Source organism: Emiliania huxleyi, assembly GCF_000372725.1.
Source record: "Emiliania huxleyi CCMP1516 unplaced genomic scaffold EMIHUscaffold_75, whole genome shotgun sequence".
In the NCBI taxonomy this organism is placed as follows: Eukaryota; Haptophyta; order Isochrysidales; family Noelaerhabdaceae; genus Emiliania; species Emiliania huxleyi.
The window spans coordinates 227,332-249,229 of record NW_005196379.1 but is presented as its reverse complement, the minus strand read 5'-3'; the positions used below and the strand labels follow the sequence as shown (position 1 = coordinate 249,229).

The window sequence follows — 21,898 nt, the reverse complement described above, 5'->3', positions numbered from 1 at the left end:
CCTCCTCCGCCCAGCCGCCTCCACGCCCCCCTCCTTCTTCCGCAGGCCGGCCTCTCGCCGAGCTTCTCTGCGGTGGACGCAGAGACGTCCGACGACCTCTGGCGCACCTCGGACGGGCGCACGCTGCCCCACCCCTCGGCGAGATCTCGGCGAGATCTCAGCAATATCTCGGCGAGATCTCGGCGATGCCTCGGCGATATCCCAGCCGCTGCCCCACCGCCCGCTCGGCACTCCGACGAGTCTCAGTAGTCCACGGGCTGTCGACAGGTACACGCAGCCGACGACCCTCGCTCTCGCCGCCGCCAGCTCGCCCGACGCAGCAGAGGCGCTCAAGGCGCTCCCTGCCTTTTACGACGCGGGAGGCGTGACGACGCAGCAGTTCACCGCCGCGTCGGCCGACGGCACGGCGGCGCGCGCCCCTCCGCCGCCGGCGGCTGGAGAGGGGAGAGGGGTAGTGGGGAGGGGCGAGCAGCTGCGTGCGGCGCCTCTTTACCCCCGCCGGGCGGCGAGCGGATGCCAGATATGGGGAGATGTGGCGAGATATGGGGAGGTATGGAGCGTGGCGGCGAGCAGGTGCCGTACTTCCTCGTCAGCAAGGAGGGGCTGCCGCTCGACGGCTCGACGCCGACGCTGCTCTACGGGTGTCGGCGGCCTAGAGGGCCGCCTCTTGCCGCTCGGGCTCCACGCGCCCTGCTGCTGGACAGGTACGGCGGCTTCGAGATCAGCCTGACGCCCTCGTACTCGGCCGGCATCGGCGCGGCGTGGCTCGAGAAGGGACATGCGTACGTGCAGGCGAACATCCGCGGCGGAGGCGAGTACGGCCCTCGCTGGCACCAGGCCGCGCTCAAGGAGAAGCGCAGCAAGGCGTACGAGGACTTCGAGGCGGCTTCGCGCGACCCGACCTCGCGACCTCGCGGGTTGCGAGCCGCGCCTCTTCACGCCCGCAGCTGTGAACAGGCGGTCGCACGCGACCTGATCTCGCGCGGTGTCACCTCGCCAGCGAAGCTCGGCTGCCAGGGCGGCTCCAACGGCGGACTGCTCACGGGCAACATGCTCGCGCGGCCGACGGCGGGGAGCACGCTCTTCGGCGCCATCGTGTGCCAGGTGCCGCCGCTCGAGATGCAGCTCGCCGTGCCTGCGCCTCCGCCGCACCTCGCCTGAGCCTCGCCTGAGCCTCGCTGCAGGTGCCGCTGCTCGACATGCGCCGCTTCCACAAGCTCCTCGCAGGGGCGAGCTGGATGGGCGAGTACGGCGACCCAGACACGGACGACTGGTCCTTCCTGCAGCGCTACTCGCCGTACCACAACCTGGACGAGGCCACCGCCTACCCGCCCATCCTCGTCACCACGTCGACGCGCGACGACCGCGTGCACCCCGGCCACGCGCGCAAGCTTGTGTCCAAGCTGCTCGACTTGGGCAAGGGGCCGTCCACCTTTTACTATGAGAACATCGAGGGAGGGCATGGCGGCGCGGCAAACAACAAGCAGCGCGCCTTCATGTCGACGCTCGCTTACTCCTTTCTTGAGCAGACACTCGCTGGTAAAAATCGCGGAGAGTAGCGCCGTGGACTGTGATCACGCTCATGTTAGCATGTGTGTATAGGATATAGCGAGGAAGGTGGTGCTTTCTATTCGCTATAGAATATACGAAGAATGAATTTGACGCGCGCACAGCGCAACACACAAATCGCGCCCCTCGCGTTTCACGGCGAACGTATGGCCTGGAGCGCGCTGGCGGGGTTGCAGTCTTCTCGCTCTCACTCACACGTGAATCGCCAGCCAAGCGGCGGGTTGCGCAGCGCCGCCGCCTCCCACCCTGCCTCCAAGAGCGCGCTCGAAAACTTCGGCCACGCTGCCTCCGCCCGCGCCCTCGACTGCTCGATCGCACGCCTCTCGGCGGCGAGGAGCGGGACGGCGCCGCCCGACCCGGCCGCGCCGCCCGACGCTCCGGCGCAGAGGGCGGAGTGGAGGAGCGCACGCAGGGCGTCCTCGCCGTCGGCTGCGGCGGAGAGCATCACGTGGGCGCGGCCGGCCGGGTCGAGCCTCAGCCAGTACCGCTCTCCTACGGCACACGCGCAGTGGACGTGTCCTGGACATGTCCTGGACATGTCCCTCGCCGGGACGCCTCTCGCCCGCAAAGGCGTCGCGCAGTGCGCAGACGTCCTCCGCGCTCGCGCAGAGGTGAGGGAGCCGCGCGCCGAGCCGCGGTCCCTGCAGGCTGGAGAGGAAGGGCCCCCACGGCCGCTCGAGCCGCGAGAGGGCGGCGGGAGAGAGCGCCTCGGGCGGTGCGTCGGAGGGCGGTGCGGCGGAGGCGGCCCAGTCGCGCGACGCGAGGACGGCTCTGTGGCGGTTGAGCCAGAGGAGGGCGAGGCATCCGACGCCCTGCCAGTTGGCGTAGACGTGCAGAGCGGTGAGGAGTGCGAATGCGGTCCACACCGCCGGAGCAGACTCGCCGACCAGAGGCGCGAAGAGGTAGGAGCCAACCAGGAGGCCTGTGTGGGAGGGAGGAGGGAGGGAGGGCTGGGAGAGGAGGAGGGGAGGAGGGGAGGGGGCGAGGGCGAGGGGACCGACGAGCGTCACGGCCGTCTCCTGCGCGCCCTCCTTGGCGGACACGTCCGCCAGGTTCCCTATTCACACCGGCGCACCCTCAAGGTGTGAACGGCGCTCCCTCGCAGCGGCGCTTTCTGGCTGCCACTGAGCGCGAAGTGGGCGGTGATGGAGGCGCGCGTGGCGCCGGCCACCATGCCGCAGATCGAGGTGCAGGTGGAGCCGAGGGCGGCGACGAGGAAGAAGCGCTCGCCCGCCATCGGTGCGAGCATGTTGAGAGTGAGGCCGACGTCGTTGATGAGGTCAGCAAACAGCCTCCACTCCTTGACGTTCTCGTCGAAGCCGACGCCGACGAGCGAGGCGAAGAGGAGCGATCCACACATGCCGAAGCCGTCGCGGAGGACCCATGCGACCGCCGCCGCCATCGGCGAAGCCGCCGCCTCTCCGACGCCCGAAGCCTTGAGGATTGCGCCGGTTGAGAGGATGGCACGCAGGTACGAGCAGGCGGCCTGAATCGTGTCGTACACCTGGAAGCGAATGTACTCGGGCCGCACCGAGCCGGGGTAGCCCTCCGGCAGCAGCGCCGCCCGTGCCGCCTCAAACACGGACGCAGCCGTCGAGCCGGCGATGCTCTCGGCCGCGGGCGGCTGGTGCGCGGTGACGCGGTAGCGGACGCGCCGGCTGCCGCAAGCCTCTGCGATCTCGGGAGTGGCAGTCGATGGTGCAGATGGGTCCTTGTAGCGCTGTTTCATCATGGCCGCCTTCGCTTGCCGCCCAGGGTTCCAACTTTTTCCGGGGTTTACTAATACTTAGTGCTACAACCAACAGGCCCGTGCCAGAACCACCGGCTGGGGAAGTACGGTCCGCCCGTCTGGCGTACGGTGCTACGAGGGCAATGCGGGGAGAAAGGAGGGTGAGGAGGGCCACCGGCGGCCGGGGACGCGGCGCGGGGCTGCTCCCCTCACCCGAGGCGGTCAATGCAGCTCAGTTGCTGCAATCAGGCTTTGGTGGGGGGGGCCCGGTCCGCCGTCAGCGACCGGGAGGCGAGGGCGGGAGCCCGCCCTCGTCTCAGTCACCACCAGTGAGGAAACGGCATCATCGCGGTCGGCGCATATCGATGGAGGAGGAGCCAGCCACGCCGACCGACGCGAGGTTTGCTCGCGACGCTCAGATTCAGAGTGAGGTGCCTGAGAGCATGGCGCCGCTCGGCGAGGATGCGGGCATCGGGCCACTGCTGCAGCGGTTCAGCGTGATCACTGCGACTTTCATTCCCGAACGTATCGCGGACTTCAAGGCTGAGAACGCGCGAATTGCGTGGAGTCAGCATATGGAGGGCGCCGGTCTGATGATCGAGGTGGACACGGGCGGCGGCGCCAACAAGCGCCCGATCATTCAAGAACGGCCGCCATGGGACCGCATGAAATTTTTTCAGGGCCCGAATGACGTTGTCTACGCGGTGCACACCAAGGAGATGGCGTCGCAGATGGCCACGCGGGGGTACAAGCTCGTGTCAGTGGTTGCGCTTCCAAATGACCCGCAGACTCTGCCCCCTTGCGTCGAGATGGTGACTCGGGGCGGGCGCGGCGCCGGCCCTTCTGAGCCCGACCCGATGTCGCTTCCCATGCCGCCGAAGCCGTTCATCCCGAAGATCGGCCGAAAGGCGAGCGACCCGCCCGTGGCCGCCCAGATTCTTGGCCACTTTGAGGACAAGGTCGTGATCAAGAACGACGGGGGGGTGGAGACGGCGTACCGGCCGATGAAGGGGTGGGACGCGGAGTCGCGCTCTGCCGCTAATTTTTCCGCGGATGCCAACACCCAGTTCTCTCTGCGCTGCAAAATGTACGTCTGGCTGCGCTCGTACTACCAGGGGGATGACCCCGCCACCTGCCCACTGTCATACGACGACCTACGCAACCCAAAAGGTACGGCGGCCGGAGCTTTGAAGGCTTCCAATTTTGAGGGCACCTCCTACGACGAGATGAGGAAACTGGTGGCGGGCCCCAAACGATGTGTGTAAGTGAGTGTTAGAGTTTTGTCGTTTGGTATTGAAAATCTCTCTCTCCGCTCTCTCTTCACATGCTCTGCGATGGCCGTGTGAAGAACGACTGAGATGTCGTCGTGCAAGAAAGAAACGGTGGCACCTTCCCTTTTACTGGAAGAGAGAGCCCAAACCACTGCGTGTCTGCGTCGTGCACGTGGTCCGTGGAGTCTGGAGACCGCCCACGTCCGCAGTCGCATGATATTTCTTTTGATGGTCCTTTTTCAAAAATATCTCAAGATAGCAAGAGGAACTGGACTCTGGAGTCTGGAGAGCTCATGTTTCAAAACTACGAGTACCCTCTCTTCCCACGTGGCCCGGTCGCGCCCCGCAGCGGAGCGCCCCGCCGCTGCTGCCGCAGCACGGGCGCGGCCGCCTTGTGGCGAGCCGCGACCGCCTGCCGCCCGAGCCCGCCTCGTCGCCGCCCCTGCCGGTCGAGGCGCGGCGCTGCGGTGGGCGGCAGCGGCACGGATTCCACCGAGTCGGCCGGGCCGACGCCGAGCAGCGCGCGGACGCGGTCCGCCTCTGCGCGGAGCCTGTTGGCGGCGCCGCCGCTGGCCAGCTCCAGCTGCGCCCGCGCCCGCTGCGCCGCCTCGATCGCCCTGCCGATGGCGTGCGAGAAGGCCTCGACGCCGGTGGGCGCCACCGTGGTCGCCTAAGGAGCAGAGACCCGAGGAGGGCGAGCGTGAGAGACGGCTAGCACCACACACTCCTTCCCTCAGAACCCCTCTCTCTGTCGGTGGCGGCCTGTGCCGCTCTCCCATCCCTCCACGCTTTCTGTGTGTCTGTTATATGTCACCTCGAGGAGCGTGTCGCCGCGGTAGACCTCCACGAATGGGAGACCCTTCGCGCCGCGCTCGACGAAGAACTTGTGCATCCGCTCGCCCGCCGCCTTGCCGTCGCGGCGGCACTCAAGCGAAAAGTAGCGAAGCTCCTGGTGCTTCTTCGCCTGCCGGTCGAGGAGCGGCGCCATCGCGCGGCATGTGCGGCACCAAGGCGCCTGGTACTTGACGACGGTCACCACATCGCTGGCCGCGCCCGCGAGCGCCTCGGTGAGGTTGCCTGGCGACGTCAGTGACACAAAGTGCTTCGATGGAATCGGCGGCGGCCCCTTCAGCCCCATCGCGATTGCCGCCCGCTGCGGCAAACGGTGTGCGGGAGGATGCACGGCGACGACGACGAGAACGGCGAGCTTCATATACACACGCTTCGGGTAGAGGCTCGTGAACCGCCACTCGATTGAGGAGAAGGACGCGCCAAGGGGCTGGATAACTTCTGGCGCACCAGCCAAACCTGAACACAAAAGAATAACGCACGGGCCCTCAGCGGAGCTGGGAAGAGGACCGCCGCAAGCGGCGTGGCGTGGGTCGGTTGTGCATCCCTCCGGGGGCCCCTCTGCGCCGGGGAGGCGTTGTTGGAGGCTAGGACGCAAGCGTCCGTCGCCCTTTTCAAACTCGGGGCCCACTCCGCTACGCTCCGACCCGAATTTGGAGGGCCTGAAAAGTTTAAGGTGTTGCTGCGCAAAAGGGGGAACCGCGGCAGAGTAACTGCATCTGCGCGGGTAGAGCCCTTTTGCGCGGTATTAACGCACACACCGCGACTGCCCCGCAAGGCGCGCGATACACACAGCTAGAAGTCAGTCACCGTCCTCCACGAGGCGGGGGGTCACAGAACACCGAGTCCATAAAGCTAAGCTCCTCCTCGCCTTCAGGCTCAGCAAGCTGCATCGACACCGGCCCATCAGCGGTTAGAGGGGGGAGATCTAGAGGATCATCTGAGCTGGAGCTAGCGGCGGCGGCCGAGCTAGCGGCGGCGGCCGGGGTGCGAACCGGCGGCATCACTGATTCAGGCTTGAACCCGGGCTGCTGGTAGGGCAGAGTGATGCCGTTGGCAGCGGCGCGCTCCTCAGCCCAAGACAGGAGCTCTTCAAAGCGGTTGACTCGGGGCAGTAGGGCAGCTATGGGCACATGATCTCTAACCCCCAAAAGCCCCAAAAGGGCAGTGCCCTCGTCTGGGCGCCTGAAGATGGAAAAGGAGCCAGTCGGGTTGCTAGCGTGCACATCTGGTAGCTGTGTGTAGCCGGCGACAACACGCGGCGGTGGCGGCAGGGGCGGTGGCGTTGGCAGCGGCGATGGTGGAGGCACAGGACCGCACTCACTGTCCCACCGCCATCCGGTCGGAAGCTGGTAGTCGCCCCGCATCTCGACTACCCGCAGTGCAGCATCCAAAGGCGTCTGAAAAAAGTCGAGGTTCTCTCTGAGATGATAAATGTCTTCTGCAGCATGATGGTCCATCACAAAGTAGTCGCCATATTCCCACTTGCCTAGGAATGTCTGCGCGGGCTCGAGGTCCCAGTTAAACTTCCGGTGTTGAAACCCTTCGTAGCCAACTACGCGGTTGGTGCTGTGGCAGTAGCGGACATGAAGACGTACCGGACCGTCCAGCCCAGCGAGCCAGTCGTGCGACGCTTTCAGTTCTGCAAGCCTGCGATCCTCCTCACACGGATCCTTAGGCTCACACGAGCCATCGCAACTCGCGCGGAAGTAGCAGTGGCAGAAGCGCGGTCGTTGCGCGGTGGCTCGGCGCTTGACAAGCGCACGCTCAATAGCATCGGCATCTGCCTCGACCCAAATTCCGGGTTTGGGCAGATTTGGCTCGAGAGCGTGGGCAGCATCGCGCGCAACCTTCTCTGCTGTGGGACGATACGGTGCAGGTAGGTTAGTGTCTGTCTCGGGCCACGCAGGCGGCGGCTCACCCCACTTGTGTCGCCAGAGAGAGCCGTGCCCGCCACGCGCCAGCGAGTGGTCACCCACTTCGCCCGGATCAAACATGCCATCCTGGCGTCGGCAGAGGTGATCAGTAAATTCGCCACCCACAATCGGATCGTAGCTAAAGTCGCATGGCGAGAGCGAGTGACCGAGCAAGTTGCGGCTGAACGTGCTCGACTCAATGATGTAGTGCAATGGCTGCGGGCCATAGGCTATCCCGTACTTGGCTGCAATCTCGCTGATGTCCATATTGCGACGTTCAGGATACAACGTCGACGTCTGCATGCTCTCCAGCATCTTTGCTGCACCATCGTAATTGCTGAAGTGGATCACACCGCGGAAGTGCAGCAGTCGTTGGTGGAGTGGCGGTTTGTGCTGGTCCGCAAACTTGGGAGTAGGGGGCGTGCCAGCGAGGATGAGGCATCGCATGGCCAGCGAGTCACCACGGTTGAGCACCATGCGAGCCAGCAGCAGCTTCACACGCAGTAGAGTACGCTGTGCAACGCACCAGCCGCGGCGGGGAATCCAATAATCCGATAGTCCGCCTGAGCTCCACCACGCCGGCCATTGTCCGCTCAGCTCTGCCTCGTACGCAGTCCACCAGTTGCGTGCGGCCCTTGGAATGACACAGTGCTCTTGGCACGGCTCCTCCATCCCGGCACCGCATAGCTCACACGGGTCTTCGTCAAACTCCTCTCGCGCCCGCGCGTTTTTGCACGGGTAGCAGTTGACGCCGCCGCCCCTCAAGCGCCACATCTCAGGCGCAAACTCGACGTCCAGGTACTCGGTGGTACCATCGACAATGCAACGCAGTGCATGTAAGAAGCGCACCAGCTCAGTTTTGTACTCAACCCACTGGAATGCATCAGTGTACCACGTCTGCTTCCATTCGCACGGCCGCATTGATTGATAGCACACGCGTTTGACCGGCGGCTGCGCTGACCACTTGTGGTTGTCGTGGGTCTAGGAGAGGCAGCTGTAGCCGTTCTGCCTGTGCCTCGGCACTCTCATTGAATCGTGGCTGTGTCGTCAGCGCGGGCGGATAGCATCGGCCAGTGATCTCCAGAATCTTGGCGGTTTGTCGGTGAGCCCGGCGCACGTAAAACTTTCTCGTGGCACCCATGGCATCGGGGGCGGCTGCGGTGTGGGATGCAGCGCGGCTGGGTCGGGTAGAGGAACCGTATCACCCGGCTGCTGCTGATCCGGCGGTTGAAGCGGGGGAAGTGGTGGGAGAAGCGGCTCGGCCTGTGCGGTGAGGTCAGTGCGCCTGCCCCGTTGCGTCCAGTCACGGACCCATGCGCCCTGCATCATGGCAACTGCTCGCCACTGAGCGTCGTCGAACTCGATCGCCTGCCACGGCCCCGGCAAGATGCATTCACCCCACTCACCAGCTTGGCCCACCTGGTACGGATAGCGCTTCTTCTGGAGCACGATGATCGCCTCAAGGGCGCCGCTGCTGCACCACAGCGCGCAACGGGACAGCAGCTGCTTGTTCTCTCCGCACTCCTTCAGCCGCAGCAGCGCCGCCTCGGTCGCAGGCGTGAGCGTAAGCCGGTATGTCTTATGCCGGTCCGGCATATGGTGACCCCAGAGATGTCGCGATGGCGCGATGCGCTTTTCCCCGATCATTTCGTCCGTCCAATCGAAGGAAGCGCTGGATCGCCCATGTTATGGCGTTTACCAAACTTGCCCCGACGTTGTCGTATTTGGGAGCCACGGTCCTGCTTTTGTTTTCACGGGTTACGAAGCTGAGTACCGCGTCTGCGACGCGGGCGCCTTGCGGGCAGAGCCCTTAGCCACCCTTTATCTTGCGCGGTCAAAACATGGTGGGCATGTCGTGTGGCTTCAGCAAATGTCCATCCGTCTGTGTTCTTATTAACAACGAGGGCGCTCTCAAAAAAAGAAAAACGTTCTTGCATTTTTGCTCCCTGGCTAAGGGAGCAAGCAAGCCCACTTAGGGTCCGTTTTGTGGACGAGGCTACGCCAATTCGACCAATTCGGCCGAGGCCGCTGCCGCGGCCCCCCCCCGCGCCTACGGGGCGCCCCGGGGCGCTCAGATGGCCCTCGCCGCCCCCACCCCCCTCCCCGCCGCCGGCGCGGCGCCCCGATCGCGCGTCGTTATCACCGAAGAGCTCGGAGACGTTCTCGTGACGCCTGTCGGTCCCGGCGAGGCCATGTTGGTGAGAGCCGTGGCGGGTGCCGGCAAAAGCACCATGCTGGAGTTGCGGGCTCGGAGGAACCCCTCCCAGCAGTTCCTCTACTTGGCGTACAATGATTCGGTGGCGGAGGAGATGTCTCAGAGGTTTGCCGACCTGCCGAATGTCACCGTGCTGACACTGTATGCCCTTGCGTACACACGCCGCCTCAACTCACCGCCGAGGTTGCGGACACGATCACAACGTCCGCAGCGGAGCTGGCGCGGTACACTTATGGCTCTTATGCGTCTCTCAAACGGCGAGCTTCATATATGTATAGTATGTGTATGTGTGCACAACTACACAGGGGCTGGAAAACTCTGGCGCTCACCGATTTCTTTCTTCCAGGCTCACCGAAAAGAAAAAAGTCGGCTCTTCGTGCTCGCTGTAGGTCTTGAGGTCTTGGGCAGCCGCACCTCGGCTCTACTTCAAACGGACCCGTCGGCCTTATCCCCACACGCACACGCATACGCATGCTCTCGGCGCGAATGCAAAGGTGGCTCCTGCCTGTCCTCTGGCCCGTCCTCGCAGTATCGCTGAGACTCCCACCGCCGGCCTCGAGAGCACCAGCACCGATGCTCAGTGTGCCGGGCAGCAGCCTCCGATCCACCTTTGAGGCCGCGCTCGTGCTCCAACGCGCTGGCGATGCCGACGCGGCGCTGGAGCGGTACGAGCTCTTCCTTCAGGCGGCGCGCTCGTTCGGCACGCAGGTTCCACCCGAATCGTTCGCCGAGGTGCTCGTCAACATGGGAACCATCCACGCGAAGAGGGGCGACGTTAGCCGTGCGAAGCAGCTCTTCTCTGAGGCTCTCGATGCGCGCGAGATGGGCACGGCGCATCTGAACCTAGCACTCCTCGAGCTTTCCGCTGCGAGCCGCGGCGGTGGGATGCCGCCGAGCGCACTCTCGAGGGCGCGCGGGCACTGCGAGCGCGCGATCGCCCTGAACGACGACGACAACGCTGTTGTCGGTGCACGGCGAGTCCTGAGGGACATCGAGAGAAGTAAGACCTCTTAAATGTGCCTTGGGAAATAAATAAATAGAGACATCACAGACCGCAACCCCGCCTGGGTGGGATTTGGCTTTTGGGCAACAACCCGACGGGCAGACCCCGCCCCGCTCGGACGTCGGAGGGCGTGCACCACTGTACACAGACATATATCTAAGGGACTAGGCACTGCACGGCTCCTCAGGACTCACACACACACACACACACACACAACACACACACACATACACATACGCGCACACACACACACACACACACCACTCACCAGCCCTAGTGCGGATTTTTTTTGCGGTATCTTGATGTATCTCTGCAATATCTGACCGTATCTCCCCGTATCTCCTTGCATCTCATCGCATCTCCCCGTATCTCCCCGTATCTGCCCGTATCTCCCGGTATCCCGCCATATCCCGCCATATCCCGCCGCGGATACCGCGAAAAAAACCCAAGAGAGAAGTAGGAAGGCGGGAGAATCCAAAAAAAAACCGTCCACACCAGGGATCACGGGCGGCGACCTCAACCGACTATGGAGGACCCGTCACCAGACGACGCAGGGCAGACGACGGTGAGGCGGAGCAGTCGCGCAGGGCGAGACGAGGGAGGGAGCAGGACGTTGCGGAGATCAGCAGGAGGATGTACGAAGAGATTAGGAGCAGCAGGGACCCGAGGGACCATGTGGAAGACGGCTAGTGCTAGTCCCCCATCGGGAGGACGACCCCGGCTAGTCGCCGAGACCACACCCACAAAGAACCCTGCACAAAGACCGCAGGGCGGGGACCTGTTCCTTTTTACCCATCTCCTAGTAGAGGTGTCCGTTTTATTTATTTATTTACCTCACACGCACGCACTCCCCAGAAATCCTGCGTCGTGAGATCGGGCGAGATCGGGCGAGATCGGGCGAGATCGGGCGAGATCGGGCGAGATCGGGCGAGGTTGGGCGAGGTTGGGCGAGGTTGGGCGAGGTTTCGAGAACCTGTTTTCCCGCTTCTCTTGCATCACGCGAGAAGCAGCCTGTGCACTCTTCCCAGATGCCGCTACCCCGTGGAGCGCGTGGTTGGAAAAAATATGCGGAGAAGGCGGTAGGCGCGCGCCAGCGCGCCATCGAGCACGGGCTCGGGGAGGCGCCGAACCTCCCACATCCCTCTCCGGCTCGTCGGGCGCCTGGCCTGCGCCGGAGGTCGCGGGCCCGTCATCCGACGCCGCACAGGCCCGTCATCCGATCACATGCACGGCCGGCGGCGGGGCCGGCGCCGGCGGAACCGCAGCGCGCAGGGGCAGCCCGAATGTGCAGCGCGCCATCGGTAACGCGAGATCGTTGGACGTGGCCAGTCCAGCCGCATCCTCTGGGCCGGCGCGGGGGCCCCAGAGGGTGTCCATGCGGGGGGGAGATGGGGTCCCCCAGCCCGCCGCAGGCGCCGATTTTTTCGCGCTTTTTTTCTTTTTTTAGATTTTTTACTTGTTTTCATGGGAATTCGGCGTACTTGCGGCCATGCTATCACGCCTTGCGACAGCCTGTCGGCGCTGCTGACCGTGCCATGATGCACAATTGATCACCTGCATAGCTCGCGGCCTTAGTATCAAGCATTCAGTGACGACCTGATCGTACGGCCAGTAGGAAGGTGTCCTTCCATCGTGTGCACGCTTCTGACGCAATGCGCGTCACCTCGGATTGGCTGCTGGCACTCTCGAGGCTATGCCTACACAGCCTCGCGCGCATGGGCAGTCAAAAGGGACCACGCACCTTCTCAGGACAGCACCAGTGCCTCTCTCTTGGACCGGCAAACTTGGTGGTATCGTGTCACCAATGTGGGACCAGTGCGGCATCGCGCCATCGACAGCTCTGAACTGCGCCTCACCACTGACCGGGAAGGCCGCCAAGTGGGCCAGCACAGGTCGCACATGTGGCAGCAGTCAGCAGTGCATGGCTGATAGCTAGAGCAGCAGCGTCAGGGTCGCAGGGTCGGATCGTGTCAAGCCTCTCGCCCGGCCGGCCGCGTGCAGACGTCGGCCTGTCTGCTGTCTGGAGTGATCTGTCGGCGGTCAGTACGACCGATCAGGTTGGAGGTTTCTCATGATTGGAGGGTCTATCTGTGTGTACTCCTCGAGATCTCTCCAAATCTGCCCTCTAATCAACCGTAATCATTCGGGAAGTTGGTGCTCATAGAGACTCATAGAGCCGGAGCCCCGTTTCCGCACTGCTGCGCGGCGCACGGTGTGGGCCGGGGGCCCCGCGCCGGCCCAGAGGCCGCATCGCAGGTTGAGCCACCCCTGCACGGTGGCTCGCCAAGAACTCGCGGCACCGGGGAAGCAACGCACGCCGCTGCTCGGGGCTTAATCTCGCGCCTCGTGCCCTCGTCGACGCCGGGTCCGCCCTAGAGAGGTGTCCGTTTTATTTATTTATTTAGATTTCACCGCGTATACTCGATACTCCGCAGAACTCCACGCACACCACGGGAAGCGCTCTCGAGACGGGACCGACCACAGTCCACACACCACCGACGTTCCATTAAGCATTATGTTATCTCGCTCGCCGCATATGGCACATGGCACAACACGCAACGAATACAGCAGCAGCTGAGAGCAAGGCTACCAACAGGCGGTGCCAGACTCCTAGGACGCTGCGCGCGTGAGCAGAGAATTGTACAGGCCACGACGCGACGCCTACGCCGAGGACAGGCCCAAGCCACCACGCTCGGACCGGTCTCTCCTCTCGCCCCGCCTTGGCGGTCATCACCCGCCCCCCACCAGTCCACCCGCCCCCGACCACCCGCCCCTGAGGCCCCCGCTTCGTGGTCCCGCCCGCCCACCCCTTCCCTTCCCTTCCCCGACGGCACCACGAGGAGTCCACTCCCCGGCCACGTCGCATCCCACCCCTCCCCCCCCTCCCCCCTCCCCGCCACACGCCTCCCGACCCCCGACAGGCCCCTTGAGAGCGGGCCCTTGAGAGCGGGCCCTTGAGAGCGGGCCCTTGGACTGCCGCAGCATCCCTAGGCGCTGCTCGCCGCGTCGCCGCCGCTCGCCTCTCCGCCGCTCGGCGCCGCCTCCGCCGGCGTGTGGAGGAAGGGGCGGGACTGGAAGCCGAGCGTCACGCGCCGGTCCTGCGAGGCGCCGTGCTCGCCGCTTGGGTCGATCCGGTTGCCAGAGAGGTCGAGCACCTCGAGGACGGTGTTGTGCGCCAGCGCGGCGAGCAGCTCCGCGGCGCCGTCGTCCTCGATGTCGTCCGACTTGAGGATGAGCGTCGTCTGGTGCGGAGGGGGGTGGCGGGAGGGGTGAGGGGGAGGCGGGAGGGCGGAGGGGGTGGCGGGAGGGGTGAGGGGGACGCGTCGGCGGCGGGGCCGCGCGAGGGCGGCTCTCTCTCGCGGGTGTCGGCCGCACCAGCTGCGCGTGCGGCTCGGCGATGGCCCAGGCGAGATCCCACGCGCCCCGGTCGCCGATCTGGTTGTGCGACAGGTCGAGCAGGCGGAGCGACGAGCGCGCCACCGCCGCGGCGATCCTGCCGACCGGCCCCGCGCCGACCGCGCAGCCCGCCAGGTGGAGCTCGGCCAAGCCGCTCGACGGCAGCGCCGCGGCGAGGGAGAGGGCGCCCTCCGGCCCGAGGCGGTAGTTTGCCGCCAGGTTGAGCGAGCGGAGCGCGCAGCCGGACGGGTCGGCGAGGGCGGCCGCGAGGGCGGCGGCTCCCCCCGCCGTGACCAGGTTGCCGCCGAGGTCGAGGGAGGCGAGGGGCGCGCCGGCCGCGAGCGCGTCGGCGAGCGCGCGGCAAGCGCCGTCCTTCGCTCCCGTGAAGGGGAGCGAGAGGGAGGTGAGGCGCGAGCCGCGCCCGCACAGGGCGGCGGAGAGGGCGGCGGCGCCCGAGTCTTGGATCGGGTTGTGCTCGAGCGAGAGGGAGCGGAGGGCGGGGTGCGACGCGACGGCGGCGGCGAGCGCGCGGCAGCCCTCGGCCGAGATGAAGTTGCAGCCGAGCGAGAGCTGCTCGAGGTGGCGGTTCCCGTCGAGCGCGGCGCCCAGCGCGGCGAGTGCCTCGACCGAGGCGCTGCGGACGCCCGACAGCGCTAGCTTCTGCACCTGGGGCAGCGGGGTGGGAGAGGGGGGTGGGTGACGGGGGCTGGGGCTCGTCAGGGGCGGAGCAGCAGGGCTGAGGGTTAGGGTTAGGGTTAGGGTTAGGGTTAGGGCTAGGGCTCGTCAGGGGTGGAGCAGCAGGGCTGGAGAGGGCGTCAGGGGTGGAGCAGCAGGGCTGGAGAGGGCGTCAGGGGTGGAGCAGCAGGGCTGGAGAGGGCGTCAGGGGTGGAGCAGCAGGGCTGGAGAGGGCGGGGCACGCGCCCGGCACTCTTCGCCCGCGAGCAGCGCGGCGACAAACTCGAAGGCGCCCCGCAGCCCGCCTCCCGACTGGCCGAGGTCCACCTGTGGGCCAGGCGGAGGGCTGGCGGAGGGTCTGGCCTTCGAGCAGCCGCACGAATGGCAGAGCTATATATATTATATAAGCCTCGCGGAGGGAGGCGACGGGCGCGTCGCCGCCGCCCGGAGGCTTCCGCTTGAGCGCCTGCAACGCGGATCAATCCGGGGAAGGGTCGGGACGCAGAGTGCCCGCGTGGGCGGCGGCAGAGTGCAGAGCGCCGCGGTGAGCGAGACGAGGTCGTCGGCTGCAGGCTCCAGCGCGGCACCCGACTCGGGCTTGTGGAGAACGAGCTTGCGCAGCCGCACGGCGGGGTGGGCGAGGAGGCGGAGCAGCGGCGACGACGCGCCGAGCGAGCGGCAGTCCGCAGTGAGCACACGCAGGTCGTCGAGGGCAGCGATGACCCGAAGCAGCTGCTCGGGCGTCCACGAGCCGACCCCGACGTTGGTGCCGTTGAGGCGCTGGATGGTGCGCTGGGCCATGGCCGCCCTCGTCACGGCGGATTTGGTCAGCAGATCGCAGCCCGCGATGTCGAGCTCCCGCACCAGCCCACGCGCGAGCCGGCCGAGCGTGAGCTGCAGCAGCAGCTGGTCGGTGGCGAGGTGCGGGTCCGAGGAGAGGAGGAGAGCGTCGCGCGCCCACGAGCGGGAAACGGCGTCGCAGAGGGAGCTGGAGACGCACGCGACGACGAGCTGGTCCACAGACGAACCCAACTGAGCCAGCACAGAGGCCAGTGCGTCCTCGGGGAGCGTCTCGAGCGTGGTGGTGGACCAAGAGTCGGCCGGTGCGACAGTTGGTGGCGGCTCCTCCGGCTGGATATTAAGCAGGTCTAGCCCGCCTGAGAGGCCGGAGCGGCGTAGTGCGAGAGCGGCCATAACGAGTCGGCCGCAAGAAGCACTAGAGCCGCAACGAGCAACGAGTCGGTCGAGGAGTTGCCCCTAAAGGCGCGTGGACGGAGAAGCTTGTCGGTTCCGCGGGATGTGGGGAAGATATGATGCGCCTCTTGGTGCCCCTGCTTCCAGCTTCCCATTTTGAAAAAAAATGGGGAAATTATGTGTCAAAACACTGCCAGTATACACAACTCCTCCCTCTCCTTCCTTCTGCCCCGGCGCGGCCTGCAGCTTCGTTCGTGAGCAGCGGTTCCGCGGAATGGGGAGGACGAATGGTTTGAAAAAAATGCTATGCTGCTTCCAGCTTGGCAAGTATTGAAAAATAAGCTCCCGCGAGCTGGGAATATGACCGCCGCAAGCGGCGCGGCGTGGGGCGGTTGAGCATCCCTCCGGGGGCCCCTCTGCGCCGGCCGGGGAGGCGTTGTTGGAGGCTAGGACGCAAGCGTCCGTCGGCTAGGACGCAAGCGTCCGTCGCTTTTTTTCAAACTCGGGGCCCACTCCGCTACGCTCCGACCCGAATTTGGAGGGCCATGAAGTTTAAGGTGTTGCTGCGCAAAAGGGGCGGGGCACGGGCGCGCGCAGACGGCCGAGAGCTCTTTTTGGAGACCAGACCTTTCGATGGTTCATGCTTTCTATGTCTATCTATCATGCTTCATGACACGACACGCGGTGGTGGGAGCTGGTGGAGCTGTCAGCTGATCGATCCAAGCGGGTGGGGAGTGGGGGGCATGGCTGGGCATGCAGGGCCGCCAGTCGGCCCGGCCTCTGACGTGGTGCTGCCGCTGCATTCGCTGAAGAAGAGAGGTGCGACTTGATTGGAGGCGCTGGAGGCGATGGCGCTAGCGAAGGGATGTTGGGCCGGGCCGTGAGGGGCTGATGGCGCTGGCCAGCGCGGGGTGTGAGATGTCGTTGTCGTCGTCGTCGTATACTGCTGGCCCTCGCCCTCAGTTGCCAGGGCTGTGGGCTGCAGAATTGGCGTCTGTGGCGTCTACGCAGGCTCTGCAGCGTGATGGCTGGCGGTCGAGGCTGGCGGGACTGCGAGGCCGGCGGCAGCGGAAGGAGAGGCTGGGCACGAGCCAGGAACAGGCTCTGGCCAGGCCGCAGGTGGCTGCGCTCGGGCGAGGCGCGCGCGCGCACACAGAGAGTATACTGGTTGTGCTCAGGTTGCGCTACATCAACAGGGTGCAACTGAGAGGCTGCAACTAAGGGATGAAACAGCTTTGCAACTGCTGCCCAAGTTTTGTTGATGGGCTGCAACTGCATCCTGCCACCTTGGACACCTCGACACCTCAGACGCCACTTGACAACACACTCGACACCCTCTGGACATCCTCGACACCCTCGACACCCTCGACACCCCTCGACACCCCTCGACACCCCTCGACACCCCTCGACACTGGCAAGCAAGGTATCAGCCTCGGACAGGCCTCGACAGGCCTCGGACAGGCCTCGACAGGCCTCGGACAGGCCTCGACAGGCCTCGACAGGCCTCGACAGGCCTCGACAGGCCTCGACAGGCCTCGACAGGCAGGCCTCGACAGGCCTCGACAGGCAGGCCTCGACAGGCCTCGACAGGCAGGCCTCGACAGGCCTCGACAGGCAGGCCTCGACAGGCCTCGACAGGCAGGCCTCGACAGGCCTCGACAGGCAGGCCTCGACAGGCCTCGACAGGCAGGCCTCGACAGGCCTCGACAGGCAGGCCTCGACAGGCCTCGACAGGCAGGCCTCGACAGGCCTCGACAGGCAGGCCTCGACAGGCCTCGACAGGCAGGCCTCGACAGGCCTCGACAGGCAGGCCTCGACAGGCCTCGACAGGCAGGCCTCGACAGGCCTCGACAGGCAGGCCTCGACAGGCCTCGACAGGCAGGCCTCGACAGGCCTCGACAGGCAGGCCTCGACAGGCCTCGACAGGCAGGCCTCGACAGGCCTCGACAGGCAGGCCTCGACAGGCCTCGACAGGCAGGCCTCGACAGGCCTCGACAGGCAGGCCTCGACAGGCCTCGACAGGCAGGCCTCGACAGGCCTCGACAGGCAGGCCTCGACAGGCCTCGACAGGCAGGCCTCGACAGGCCTCGACAGGCAGGCCTCGACAGGCCTCGACAGGCAGGCCTCGACAGGCCTCGACAGGCAGGCCTCGACAGGCCTCGACAGGCAGGCCTCGACAGGCCTCGACAGGCAGGCCTCGACAGGCCTCGACAGGCAGGCCTCGACAGGCCTCGACAGGCCTCGACAGGCCTCGACAGGCCTCGACAGGCCTCGACAGGCCGGAAGCCCGTCGACGATGCGCATGATCTCCTCGCGGGGCCGCTCGCCGACGACGATCTTGTCGAGGAGGACCTGGTAGACGGCGTTGTTGATCGCAGCGAGGGCGCGCTTGTCCACGTGTGAGACGGAGATGAACCGGTTGAGCTCGGCGTCGTCCACCAGGGTGCGGGTGACGGTGGTAGCGGGGCCCCCAAACTGCTGGGGCAACTTGATCTTGTCGGCGAAGGCGAGCTCAACGTACTCGGACATGCTCGTGCGACGCTCCGGGGCGTCCGACTGCTGGTACAGCTTGATCAGCGCGTCGGTGTCGCTCGCGATGACCTTGCTTGAGAGGGGTTCGATATAAACGGTGCCCCCTGATGCGATGAGAATGAAGATGCCGGTCCGCGTCCTCTGGTCGCTGGAGGTGCTGATCTTGAGGAGGGTGCCGGCATAGGCGAGCGTGCCGGCGCCCGCCTCGACGTTGTTGCGCTTGAGCCACTTTGTGGCTTCTTCAGAAGCGGCTTTTGCGATGACTGCGACATCTTTGGCGGGGACCTCTCCGAGGCTCCCCGCCATCGATTCGCCGGCCATATCTGGGATAGCGTGAAGGGACTCCCCCAAAGTGCTGGTCGTGACCAGTTGACGCTGCCACGTCCGGCCGTGCCCCGCGGGGGCGCGGTCGGCACCAGAAGGGGGTTGATACGTTCTCTAGAGACGACGTAGTCGTGGACGGCCGCAATCACAGTGGACGGACACGACGAGACGAGTGTGAAAGCACGGAGGCAACAAAACACACTAGGGTTCGGGAGAAGGCTAGGGTTAGGGAGAGAGTGCCTGACGGGCTTCGGCCCGACGCGCTCGGCCGGCAGAAGGAGGTGCTGGCCGCGCTCAAGCGGCTCGTCAACGGGTACAGTGTGTCGCCGGCGAAGCTAATCATGGACGACGACGACGGGAGCGTGGACATGGACGAGCTCGTGTTCCGACCCAATCCTGTAGAGCGTCTCGAGATCAGCAACTCGGACGACGATGAGTGATTAGACGGGGAGAGGTCGCTTGGTGTCTCTAGTATTTCGAGATACTAATTTATTCACAGCTGTGGCGAGCGTGTGCGGTGTGACCCTCGAGCCAACCCGACCGACCCCCCCCTCGGTCTGCGCTCCGACCGACCGGACCCCCCCTCCGGTCTGCGGTCCTCCGCGGCCGCCGACCGGACCCCCCCTGCAGTCGGTCGGTCTGCGCTGGGCGCTCAAACCGCGAACTCGGCCTGTTCACTACAATGTGACGCTCGTATCAGAGTAGGGTGATAAGAAACAAGAACCTTGCATGCGACGATAGTGAGGGCTTGTGAGAGACAGACCCAGGGAAAGTCTTTCACAGCCTTGTTATTGAGAAGAAAAAGTGGGTTGCGGGCATTAAGAAAACGTACCATTAAGAAACCCTACCAAGCGATTTCCGCAAAAATCTAAGAAACCACGGCGCGCCGCAGGCGCGGCCCCGAGAAAAGGCCAGACACGAGTGTGAACGGGAGGCCCAGCTCAAAATTTCTCTTCGCCTGCGGCGCGCGCACTTGTCACTTTCCAAGTCTGCGGTGTTCTGAGTGGATGGAGTGAATGGAGGCGTGTGTGCGTCTTCCCGTCATCCAGACAGAGAGCCGACTCGGCGGCAGACTCTGGCATCGCCCTCGCGGACCGCAGCTTACCTCTTACCTAAAAATCCTTCGGGCCGGCGCTCTGGCTTGAGTGCCCCGGCCGGAGCTAAGAAACCACGGCGTGGGGTGGATGAGGGCTGTGGAAAGGCTTAGAAACGGCGGCGTGCCGCGGAATCCTGTTTTCTTAATGCCCGCAACCCACTGTACCTCCTATTCACACCGAGCAGCTGGGAGTGACTGCGGCTATAGGAGACAGCCCACCCAGGGACCGGCAGCTGGTGACCGGCGCCATGCGACACGGCTTTTACCACCACGTTCAGGATCGGTCGTGGCTCGCCTCCGCCGTCGAGGCCTGGGAATCGCACGGCCACGTCATCGCCAGGCCGAGCGCTGATTGTGATATGCCGCCTGCTCCCGCTCCCGACCCCGCCGCTTTGGACCCGGACGCCGAGAAGCAGAGAATGCCGATGGACTTGAGCGCTCCGCTCCCGCAGCAGTGCTTCAAGAGGCACGCGCCTGCCGACCCCGTGCAGAACGAGGGCAAGCGCCCGAGGCCACTTCTCCCAATCCAGCAGCAGCACATGCGGCATTAGCTCGGCGTGCGCGCTCGCGGCGGTAACCGCTGCCCCCATACATGGCTAAGTACAGTCGTCGTACAGTCGTAGCATGCATGTGTCATAAATCGATATGAGGCCAACAACAGGTCAACTCTAAATCTCATACCTATCTCTCTCTCTCGCCGCTCTCTCTGGCTAGTTCCATTTCACTCTGACACGCTAATCTTGAAAACGTCCAACGGAGCTCCGTGTTGCTCCCAGCGCCCTCCCCCGCGCTTCCTGCGGCCCTAGCCGATGGTACTTGTAGTATAGTAGGGTGAGAATTATGAAAAACGCCGGAATTCGGACGAGTACTCTCGCCTGCACAAATTCGATAAGTGGGACAAGGAGGGATGCGTCCAGGATGCACGTCCTGCAGTTTGAGGTGTGCTTTCGTTCCCTCTCCTCGGTGACCAAACGACGAGCTGGAGAGCTGGCGACCGAACGCGACCCGAGGGTGGCTGGCGGCGATGGACGACCGAGCGGAGACGCAACGAATCGAGGAGCGGTTCCCGCAGGGAACCGACGAGTGGCTCGCGAGACCTCGGCTGTCGACGACCTTCGCGAGGAACGATCACGCCGGTGGCAATACTGCAGCCGCTGTCCGCGCCGGTCGGCGACGTGGTGATGTACACCGGGCCGTTGCAGCCGATGGGAGTTCGGTGTCGGGACACAACCGTTGCCTGCATGCGTTGTTCGGGAGGCCGGCAAAGGCGCGCTCACACAAGATGAGCGCAGAGGCGACGTCGGGCCGACGCGAGCAAACAAGACGAGGCGGATGGATCGGCGCCTCACTCACTGGCAGTGCATCTACTGCCGGCGCGAGACGCGGAACGATGCACGGGCGACGAGGTGCTGGAACTGCGATGGCGAGAAGGAGCAGCTGCGTGACGCGGACAGTGAGGGGCGCGAGGCGGCGCGCCGCGGGCAACGTGCGAAGGAGTACGCTGGCAGATCGCTGAACGCGCTCGGCGCTGGCACGTCGCTGGTGCCGCGAGCCGCGCAGGGAGTGTTCGAGCGGGCGCGGTTGGAAGTGCTCGTGCACTGGGAGACGCAGCAGCTCGAGCAGTACACGGGGGCGGCTTCTTACCTGCGAAAGGAGGAATGCACATGGGAGGTCATCTGGCTACCGCGAGAGCGACCCAACTCGTCGACATCGTCCGATGATGGTGCCTCAAAGTCAGCCTTCGGAGGCTATCGTGGGGTCGAGCCGGCGGTGGCCGTGACATGTGGTTCCACCACCCCTCGTAGTCTTTGCCTCTGACCGCCACCGTTCCCAGGCTGCCTAATGGGATGGAAAGGAAGGCTCGGCGAGCGTATAGAAGCGTGCTCGACCTCGTCGTGGCAACCTGCACGGCATCGCTGGCAGGCGCGATGAGCGTCGTGCCACCTGACCCGAGACGGGTCGCAGGCGTCGTACCGAGCGCGTCGAGACCGTGTCCTGATGTGATCTGCACGGGTGAGTCACGTCGGCGTCAAAGTAGCGACGTGCGACCTGTCAGAGCTTGATCTCCGATCTCAGCGGCGGCGAGTCGTCTCCGGCGCGCGACAAAGGTACATCCCCAGGACGCGCAG

At 65.0% G+C, this 21,898-nt stretch overlaps 7 protein-coding genes across 7 annotated transcripts; 4 read left to right on the top strand and 3 right to left on the bottom strand.

Moving 5' to 3' along the window:
- Positions 1–552: 552 nt before the first annotated feature.
- On the top strand, positions 553–1,655 carry EMIHUDRAFT_453180 (hypothetical protein; the record flags this gene model as incomplete). The annotated part of the gene is made up of 4 exons (XM_005760537.1): positions 553–641; positions 705–882; positions 958–1,104; positions 1,185–1,655. The coding sequence occupies 4 exons, from the start codon at positions 553–555 to the stop codon at positions 1,557–1,559; spliced, it is 789 nt and encodes a 262-aa protein (XP_005760594.1). The 3' UTR covers positions 1,560–1,655.
- A 666-nt stretch (positions 1,656–2,321) lies between these two features.
- Positions 2,322–3,324, bottom strand: EMIHUDRAFT_438396 (hypothetical protein; the record flags this gene model as incomplete). Its single annotated transcript, XM_005760536.1, has 3 exons — positions 2,692–3,324; positions 2,567–2,626; positions 2,322–2,491 (listed from the first exon to the last, which is right to left on the bottom strand). Coding segments are annotated over exons 1-3 (840 nt in total), but the record flags the coding sequence as incomplete, so codon positions are not given.
- Positions 3,325–4,873: 1,549 nt separating this feature from the next.
- Positions 4,874–8,930, bottom strand: EMIHUDRAFT_465637 (hypothetical protein; the record flags this gene model as incomplete). The annotated part of the gene is made up of 4 exons (XM_005760535.1): positions 4,874–5,239; positions 5,384–5,877; positions 7,340–8,285; positions 8,754–8,930. 4 exons carry the CDS (start codon positions 8,928–8,930, stop codon positions 4,874–4,876), a joined length of 1,983 nt encoding a protein of 660 aa, XP_005760592.1.
- Positions 8,931–10,122: 1,192 nt separating this feature from the next.
- Positions 10,123–10,563, top strand: EMIHUDRAFT_217733 (hypothetical protein; the record flags this gene model as incomplete). Its single annotated transcript, XM_005760534.1, has 1 exon — positions 10,123–10,563. One exon carries the CDS (start codon positions 10,123–10,125, stop codon positions 10,561–10,563), a length of 441 nt encoding a protein of 146 aa, XP_005760591.1.
- Positions 10,564–13,539: 2,976 nt separating this feature from the next.
- On the bottom strand, positions 13,540–18,670 carry EMIHUDRAFT_106192 (hypothetical protein; the record flags this gene model as incomplete). Its single annotated transcript, XM_005760533.1, has 4 exons — positions 13,540–13,794; positions 13,928–14,614; positions 15,125–15,780; positions 17,338–18,670. 4 exons carry the CDS (start codon positions 18,668–18,670, stop codon positions 13,540–13,542), a joined length of 2,931 nt encoding a protein of 976 aa, XP_005760590.1.
- A 1,347-nt stretch (positions 18,671–20,017) lies between these two features.
- EMIHUDRAFT_217729 (hypothetical protein) lies at positions 20,018–20,320 on the top strand (the record flags this gene model as incomplete). Its single annotated transcript, XM_005760532.1, has 1 exon — positions 20,018–20,320. The coding sequence occupies one exon, from the start codon at positions 20,018–20,020 to the stop codon at positions 20,318–20,320; it is 303 nt and encodes a 100-aa protein (XP_005760589.1).
- Positions 20,321–20,793: 473 nt separating this feature from the next.
- On the top strand, positions 20,794–21,356 carry EMIHUDRAFT_358994 (hypothetical protein; the record flags this gene model as incomplete). The annotated part of the gene is made up of 2 exons (XM_005760531.1): positions 20,794–20,985; positions 21,027–21,356. Coding segments are annotated over 2 exons (522 nt in total), but the record flags the coding sequence as incomplete, so codon positions are not given.
- Positions 21,357–21,898: the final 542 nt, after the last annotated feature.